General features: G+C 45.4%; 1 protein-coding gene across 2 annotated transcripts in view; it reads left to right on the top strand.

Annotated features, from left to right (window-relative positions):
- The first annotated feature begins 1,778 nt into the window (after positions 1-1,778).
- TWSG1 (twisted gastrulation BMP signaling modulator 1) overlaps positions 1,779-9,300 on the top strand; it is a 73,185-nt gene continuing 65,663 nt past the window's right edge. Inside the window, exons 1-2 of one of the 2 annotated variants that reach the window (XM_049620422.1) lie at positions 1,779-1,937; positions 3,672-3,825. In XM_049620422.1, the coding sequence (XP_049476379.1) occupies positions 3,703-3,825 (123 nt within the window). In that variant the 5' untranslated portion in view covers positions 1,779-1,937; positions 3,672-3,702. Of the gene's footprint in view, positions 1,938-1,996; positions 2,613-3,671; positions 3,826-9,300 lie in introns of those variants that run through there. The other variant, XM_049620423.1, reaches the window with a different exon arrangement.

Raw genomic sequence — 9,300 nt, forward strand, 5'->3', positions numbered from 1 at the left:
GAATAGTTCTTAAATTTCTCAGTTTTAATTTCAAAAGTTTTGATAGATGTAGCACATATAAAACCTCTTCAGAGCCCTCAGTACCTTTCAAGAGTGTAAAGGGGTCCCGAGACCCGGAATTGTGAGAACTTCTGACCTACAATATTACGTTTTAATAGGTGATTTAGTCCATTGCACTGGAGTGCCATAATTCATTTAACCAATAAGTAATGCCAAAGGATAGGACTTTAAAGTTGTATACTCTCAATTATTTCTTGAAGATAATTTTCAGGGATGGGGCACCTGGGTGGCTCAGTCAGTTGAGCATCCGACTTGGGCTCAGGTCATGATCTCCCGGCTTGTAAGTTTGAGCGCCCCCATCAGGCTTGCGTTTGTCAGCACAGAGTCTGCTTCAAATCATCTGTCCCCCTCTCTCTGCCCCTTTCCCACTCATGCCCTCTCTTTCAAAAATGAATAAAAACATTTACAAATTTTAAAAATATAACTTTCAGGGATGATTTTTAAAATTCACGTTTATTTACTTACTGTACAAAAATGGACTAACATCATTAAGGTAATCCACCCCCTTGGCCAATCAACTCTTTCCATCCATTCTTTCTGTTTTCTTCCAAGCAACAAAGGGGAAGGTAAGGCATTTAAGACTCCTACTAGCTTAAAACTCTATCACTATTATGTCACCATTTGCAAAGGGAAAGTACCTTGTGGATCATCTAGCCCAATGGGCTCCAACTTAATCACCCTGGAATCTTTTTAAAAAGCAAATTCCCAGGGTTGTTGTAAAGATCTGAGCGCAATTCTCAAATGCCTTTATGTACATGCCAACTGTTGATGGAAGGAATTCTTTTTTTCTAAAATACAGCCTGAAGTGAGTGCTGCGTCATCCATGCTCCGGGAGCCTTCTCCTACTTGGGGTGGTTCGCTGCAGCCATTTGTCTAGCTGTTTGTCCATCCTCTCCCAAGGCCAGTGGCCTCCTTCTCGGCCAGCACCCACATCGCCTCCTCTTTTCTAGTTCCAGTGCTAAGCACAGTGCCAGGCACTGGCTAAGGACGCAGCAAATTTTAGTGAACTGCTGAACGAAGGCTCTGCCCTAGCAGATCCTTATTCAGTAGCTCTGAGTCAGAGCCCAGAAACCTGCCTTTTTAATAAATCCGGCCTCCAACATGAGATAACAAGAGTTCAAGTGTCAGCTCTGCAAGGTAGCGGGCTGGGCTACTCCACCACTAGGTGCCTCTGTCTTGCATCCCCATAACGGGACCATCACCGCTGCCTCAAGTGGTTGCCGTAGAGAGTCACCGAGCTCGGGTACGTCAAATGGGCGGCTGCGCGACATGCACTTGCTAAGTCCAGGGACTGGGCCTCACAGAGGGTCTGCCCCAGGTAGGCGGACAAAGAAGCCTGAGATGGGGGCGGGGAAGAGGGCGGAGGGAAAGCGCGCGTGGGCGCCCGGGTGGGTGTCCCTGGGGGCCGGAGTGTGGCCGCTGTTGGGCGTGACCCGAGGGCGGGACGGGGCCTTCGTGCGTGAGCGGGGCGGGGCCGCGGCTGGGGGCGGGACCGCGGCCGTGGGCCTGGCGGGGGCGGGGCCGGGGGGCGGGGCCTTCGCGCGGGCCGGGCCGGGGCCGGACTGGAGACTGGGCGCCGGGCCTGGCGGGGGCGGGGCCGGGGCGTGCGCTGACAGGAGCGCCCCGGGAGTGAGAGACGCCTCCTGTCGGGAGCTGGCGGCGGCGGGGAGCCGAGGGCGGGCGGAGGGACCGGGGGAGCTGGGGGGAGGGCGGTGGCGGGCCTGTCTCTTTAAGGTGCCCGAGGCTCGCGGGCGCAGCGCTGAGGGACGGCGCGGAGGCGCGGCCTGCCTCCCTCGCACAGCCCGGCGGCGCGCCCAGGGCTCGGGTGACTTGCGGGGAAACGAGGGCCAGGCGGCCTGGCGGCGCCACGGCGCACGGTGAGCGGGAGCAGGCGGGGCAGCGTCTGCGGCCGGGGAGGGTCCGGGCCCCGAGCTCCGGCCTCTGGAGGCCGAGGCCGCGGCGGGCTCTCGGGGCCGGGAGGAGCGGAGCAGCTCCCGCGCGGCCTGGGCCCCGCCTACGCGCTGGACGAAGTGGGGGCGCCGCCCGGTGGGTGCTGGGCGCGGGCGCGCAGGCCGGCGGCCCCCCTGCGGCCCCCTCCCCTGCCTCGCTTTCAGCGGCGTCGGTGAGCCGGGGTGAAGAGCCGCCGTGGCCTCTGCCTCGCCAACCGGCATCTGGGGCTCCGTCCAGAGGCACAAAGGCTACTGTCAGTGCCATCCCCCTTGGGGACCACGCACAGGTCGCCAGAGCCTGAGAAACTGGTCCCCACGTACGAAAACAGTTTCGATGCGGCACCGTTCCTGACTCCTCAGGAAAAAAGGAGAGGCCCTTTAAACAATTGTTACCTGCTTTGTACTTGCCCTTGTTTACTTGAATACTTTTTCCAGTAAGCTTTGGGGAGTAGGATGGAGACAACCATAAGAGATGGGGGGGAAAGTCCCAGTTTTAGTGAGTGTAGGGTGAAAACTAGTTCTGGGAAAAAAAAATCACTTTTCAAAATACCTTCTTTGGCCTCCACGAATATGTACTGGTGGCACCAGAAATCATCCGACTTGGTATGTGCTGTTAAATATATTAGAAAGTTGGGTTACTAACGGTCTTTCGGAATACTTTGTGGGCCTCGCCAGGGCTTTCTCTTTCAAAATTGAGTCATACCTGGTGCAAAGCCCTTTATTCTTTTCACCTTCTTAGAGCTTTTGTTTTACTGTATTTTGTAATGCTTGGAGTAAAAGTTTACAATAATCATAAAGGCTCCATAAACTCACCTTTTATCTATCTGACATCAATAATCATTTACTTTAATTGATTCGGGGGGGAGTGGTGTTTGAACTCGAAGAAGTTCTATCTTTTTAAAAAGCTTACTAACCATGTTAGCCTAACCACTGTTTAGCCACTATCAGGATTTGTGCTGGTCTTGTTTTCCTTTTCCTTTTTAAAATGTACTGTCTTCTTAATAACGTTGCAGAATCTATGGTACCTATGGTATAGGCTTAAAAGAACATCTTCACATTTTAAGAAATTACTCGGAGTTCTTAATGCAGTCGATAATTTACTACCCCCTTGGTTATTTGCTAAGTTATTTAAGAAATGACTGTCACCTCAACTTCTTTCTCTGAGCTGCTTCAAGCTCATAGCTTCTGGCTAATTATGTGAAGACATAAAATGAGATAGTCATAAATAATCATTAGAATAATTTGCAGTTTTAAAATTTGTTAAACGTTTTATATTATGGTACTATATTAATAGTTTTTATATAGGTTTAAAGTTGAATAATGGGCCTAAAGCTAAAGTGGTGCAGTATTAAAAGTAGTTATTTGCCTCAGTAATCCGGTGGTATATATGTGTGTGTATATACACACACAAACACACACACACACACACACACATGTATTTGCAGTTTGCTGACAAGACATTACTATATAAAGTAGTTGGTTTTGACTGTTTAATCACTCATTGAAAATGTCCTTTAAATGATCACTCAAAAGTTGTTTAATACAAATAATGAGTCTTGCTTTATTTGTTTTGCTTTCCATTTCTGTATTTGTTCTTAACCTAGTCCTTGCCTTTGAATTAAAGTTTTGTTTTGTTTTGTTTCTTTTTGTTTGTTGGTTTAGCTTCCTGGGAGTTGATTGTCTTTGAAGAACCATGAAGTCACATTCTGTTGTTATGCTTACTCTGGCCATTCTGGTGTTCCTGACTTGGGTCCCTGAGTCACTGAGTTGTAACAAAGCACTCTGTGCTAGCGATGTGAGCAAATGCCTCATTCAGGTAGGACTAAGCATACTTTTTATTAATATTAAAACGTGGGGGCACCTGGGTGGCTCAGTGCGGTTGAGTATCCGAGTCTTGATTTGGGCTCAGGTCAAGATCTCACAGTTGTGGGATTTAGCCCTGTGTCCGGCTCAGTGCTGAGTGTTGAACCTACTTGGGATTCTCTTTCTCCCTCTCTCTCTGCCCCTCCCCTGCTTGTGCTTTCTCTCTCAAACTAAATAAATAAACATTAAAAAAACAAAATGTAGTGTAGATACACAGTGCATAGATATAGATATAGAGTATATATATATTACAGAGTAAGGCCTGAGTATGAGGTCAAGGCCTGAGGTACTGAACCGTGACACAGAGTCTAGGTTTTTACCCCCCATAGTTTTCTTGCATATGAGCCATGTCAGATTCAAGGAGTTTCGTTTTGAAAATAATACCCGGCTTCATAAATATGCCATTACAAAGTGATGAGTATGCCATTCAGATAAAGAAAAGGGTTCCCTTGTGTTACCTAGTTTGTAGAAGTTCAGTGACTATATTTAGAAAAAAAATTTAGCTAGTCAAATAATAGATACCTTGTTCCTTCATATAATAGTTGTCTATTCTGTGCAACAAGTTATTCCAAATGTAGCAACTTAATGCAGCAAACATTTATTATTTTATGCGGCGTCCGAGGCTTCAGAGTCTAAGAGCGCTTAGCTGGCTGGTTCTGGCTCAGCGACTCTCGTAAGGTTGTAGGCAAATGGTCAGCTGAGATTGGAGAATCTGCTTCTAAGGTACTCGACAGTTACCTCTCTTTCAGTCCTCAGGATAAGCCTAGTGGTATAGCTACCACTTTCATTTTTCTAAAGAAAAAAATGAGGTTAAATAATTTGGTTAGGTTCGTCTAGCAAGTAAGTGGCTGTGGAACAGTCTTTGACTCCAAATCCTGTGGCCTTCCAACTAAACATACTAGTTACTACGCCATAAAGTTGTGTTAATTAGCGGTGAACTTCACGTCTTATATAGCTGTTCTCTTTTTTCCCCCATCCCATTAGGCCATCAGCAGTCTTGTGCCTTTTGTGTGTCTGTATTTATGAGCCTCCCTTTTAGTTATTGGCTGTTGGCTAAGAAATCCAGTAACCACACATGTTAGAATTCTGTGTAATGTATGAGTCAGCTACGTCCTGGCTGTGATCCCAACATGGAGCACTTGGGTGTGTGTTCTAGAAGTGGTAGGGGTTTTGGGGCGCCTGGGTGGCTCAGTCGGTTGAGTGTCTGACTTCAGCTCAGGTCACGATCTCGCGGTCCGTGATTTCGAGCCCCGCATCAGGCTCTGTGCTGACAGCTCAGAGCCTGGAGCCTGCTTTGGATTCTGTGTAGCCCCTTCTCTCTGCTCCTCCCCCACTCATACTCTGTCTCGCTCTGTCTCTCAAAAATAAATAAATGTTAAAAAAATAGAAGTGATAAGGGTTTTTATAGAGTTGAGGCATTTTGTATTTATTTTGGACATTTTGGTCCTTTTCTTTAATAGTTGAACTTCTAGGAAGCCTGGCCTTTATCTGAGTGTGGTTTGCCACCGTCTCATACTCTCTTCACCCTTGCTTTGCATTTCAAACCAAAACATGTAAATATTTGTTGGTTGGTTTTTAATTCTTTGGCTGTGGACTTTTTCAAGCATAAGTAGAAGAGAGGAGTATAAAGCCCAGCAGTGACAGCAGTCATTAACTCAGGGCTACTTCGTTTCATCTGTGTTCCTCTATACTGCCCACCCCAGCTACATCTTAACTTCAGGCAAATTCCTGATATCATTTTATCATGATTCTAGTCTCTACATTTTAGAGATAAGAACTCTCTAAAACATATTAACAATTTAGGGGGTGCCTGGCTGGGTGAGTTGCAAGAGTATGTAACTTTTTTTTCTTTTTCTTTTTGAGAGAGATAGAGGACCTTAAGCAGACTCCATAATCAGCACGGAGTCCAATGCAGGGCTCGATCCTATGATTCTGGGATCATGATCTGAGCCGAAATCAAGAGTCAGACACTCAACCAACTGAGCCACTCGGGTGCCCTGCAAGAGCATGTGACTCTTGATCTCAGGGTTGTGATTCAAGGCCCACGTTGAGTGTAGAGATTACTTTGAAAAAAATAAGTAAAGTTAAAGATTAACAGTTATTTTGAGTATCGTCTAATTTCATACATGGAAGTTTTGATATGGTATGTCTGCTTAGGCTCATGCTAGCAGAAAATTTTGTAGTCTGTACGTGAAGTCTAGCTTTTGCTCTGGTCTGATGGGGAAGCTGTGATACTTCCCAGGTTGTTTCAATGTAGCTTCATAATTCATTATTAGAAATAGAGTCTCATGGGGTGTCTGGGTGGCTCAGTCAGTTAAGCATCCAGCCCTTTGTTTCGGCTCAGTCATGATCTCACAGTTCATGGAATCGAGCCCCATTTGGGCTTTGTGCTGACAGTGTGGAGACTGCTTAGGAATCTCTCTCTCACTCTATCTATGCCCCTCTGTCTCTCTCTCTCTCAAAATAAGTAAGGAAAGAAAGAAAGAGAGAGAGAGAGAGGAAGGAAGGAAAGGAAGGAAGGAAGGAAGGAAGGAAGGAAGGAAGGAAGGAAGTCAGTCAGTCTCTCACAGTGATTTTTATATTCATGTTTAGGTGGAAATTCACTTACATCCCTAGTTATTTTTGACTCTCCAAATCTGTAATTTCCATTAGTTCAAATAATTTACTTCTAAAAAACTTTAAAAAAACATTTATTTATTTTTGAGAGACAGAGAGAGACAGAATGTGAGTGGGGAAGGGGCAGAGAGAGAGGGAGACACAGAATCTGAAGCAGACTCCAGGCTCCGAGCTGTCAGCACAGAGCCTGACACCGGGCTCGAACACACGAACCGTGAGCTCGTGACCTGAGCCGAAGGCAGATGCTTAACCGACTGAGCCACCCAGATGCCCCTAGTTCAAATAATTTAAAATTGGATTTTATTAAAATGAATTGCTTGGTAAAGGAATATTTTTAAAAGATAGCTTTTGGGTGCCCAGGTGGCTCAGGTGTTAAGCATTTGCCTTTGGCTCAGGTCATGATCTCACAGTTCATGGGCTTGACTCCCACACTGGGTGAGCTTGAGCCCTGCTTCTGGTGAACACGAGCCCCACTTCAGGTGAAACACAAGCCCTGGATGAGCCCCACGTCTCTCCCTCTCTCTCTCTTTTTCTCTCTTTGCCCCTTATGAGATTCTTTCTCTTTGCCCCTTGTGGTTCTCTCTCTCTCTCTCTCTCTCTTTCTCTCTCTTTCTCTCTCTTTCTCTCTCTTTCTCTCTCTTTCTCTCTCTTTCTCTTTGCCCCTTATGAGATTCTTTCTCTTTGCCCCTTGTGGTTTTCTCTCTCTCTCTCTCTCTTTGTCTCTCACTCACTTGTACCCTCTGTCTCAATCAATCAGTCAATAAAAAGAATAGTTTTTGGTTGATATTGATAAACACCATCAAAGGTTTTTGGTTTGTTTCTTTTGCTTTTAAGATTAAAAATATGTACTATAGGGGCACCTGGGTGGCTCAGTTGGTTGAGCGTCTGACTTTAGCTCGGGTCATGATCTCGGTTCGTGGGTCCGAACCCCGCGTTGGGCTCTGTGCTGACGGCTCAGAGCCTGGAGCCTGCTTCGGATTCTGTGTCTCCCTCTTTCTGCCCCTCCCCTGCTCATGCCCTCTCTGTCTCTCTCAAAAATAAATAAACATTTAAAAAATTTAAAAATATGTAATATAAAAAACTTAAAAAAGTAAAGAGTACTATATGAGTGTAAAAACTGGAAAATTGAGTGAGCTTCACCTGTTAAATGGTGAGTCTGGTAAATTCACTGGAAAGAAACTAGGACTTGTTTTCTTTACCATGGATTCCGTGATGCTAATGTTTCTCAGGATCTTGTTCCTTCAGAGCCAGGAATCGTCAAATCTTTCTCTGGAGTAGTAGAGACAATGCTTCTGGTGCATAGTGGCAAAGTATTTGAAATTAAAGATATTGTGGGCTTGGGGTACCAGGGTGGCTCAGTCGGTTAAGTGTCCAACTCTTGATTTCAGCTTAGGTCATGATCTCATCGTTCGAGACTTCGAACACCGCATCCGGCTCCACGTGCCTGGTTGGGATTCTCTGTCTCCCCCTCCCGCTGCCCCTTATGTGCATGCGCTCTTTCTCTCTCTCTCAGAAATAAATACACATTTTTTTAAATAAATAAAAACAAAACTATTGCAGGCTCAAGACTCGGGGATTTTCTTGTTCATTTATTCATCAGCACTTATTGGACATTGAAGTAAAATGTGATTAGTCCCAATATTTGACTGATTTTCGGGACTCCAAAACTCCGGCAGATTATTTCACATCTTCAGCTTTATTTTCCTTGTGTTCCACTTACTATCTGGGTACGTAACAAACCACCCCAAAAATCAGTGCCTGAAAACAACATTGATTTTGGCCACGAATTTGCAATTTGCAGGGCTTGGTGGGATAGCTCATGTCTGCACCACACAGCACTAGGGCAGCTTGAAGGACTGGGGGCTGGAGTTATTGGAAGCAGCATTATTCCCTAGACCTTTCTCCAATGATAGAAACAGTCTACACCTGCCCTGTCCAGTGAAGTAGAAGCTAGCAGCTATGTGTGGCTATTGAGCACTTGAAATATAACTCGTGTGATTGAAGAATAGATTTTGAAATTTTGTTTAATTTTAAGTAATTTATATTTAAGTAGCTATATGTGACTGGCGGTCGCTGTGCTGCATCCCACAAATCTGAAGGCTCACTGATAAGTCTAACACTGGGGCTAGAAAGATTCTTCAGCATGCTCATTCTCCCTCTGTCCCTCTCTCTCTCTTTCTCTCTTCCTCACTCTCACTCACTTTCTCAGTTCTGTCTTTATATGACCTCTCTAGTGTGCTGGTTTAAGACTAGCCAGTCACCTCCATGTTGGCTCTGGGCTCCCAAGATATGTGTGCCGTGAAAGAGAGCCGGAGGAATCTTCTTGCCTTTCATGGCCTCACCTGAGAGGTTACCTACTACTCCCACAATGGTCATAAGTCCACCTAGGTTTAAGTGGAGGGAACATAGGCCCTGCCTCTGATAGAGGAGCATAAGAAGAGCATGTGGATGGCATAAAGTGCATGGACATCTTTGGGAAATACAATATGCTACGTATTAAGTGTAAAATAAATTGGCTGGCTGGGAGATCTCAAAGTTTCCTTCTAGTTCTTTTTTTTTTTTTTTTAAGTTTATTTACTTATTTTTGTTTTGAAAGAGAACGAACAAGCAGGGGGAGGGTAGAGAGAAGGAGAGACAGAATCCCAAGCAGGCTCCATGCCATCAACACAGAACCCAACACAGGACTCTTAACTCTTGAACTATGGGATCATGACCTGAGCCAAGATCAAGAGTCGGATGCAACCAGGTGTCCCAGTGTTTTTTATTTTTATTTTATTTTATTTTATTTTATTTTATTTTATTTTATTTTATT

Source organism: Panthera uncia (assembly GCF_023721935.1).
Source record: "Panthera uncia isolate 11264 chromosome D3 unlocalized genomic scaffold, Puncia_PCG_1.0 HiC_scaffold_8, whole genome shotgun sequence".
Taxonomy (NCBI): domain Eukaryota; kingdom Metazoa; phylum Chordata; class Mammalia; order Carnivora; family Felidae; genus Panthera; species Panthera uncia.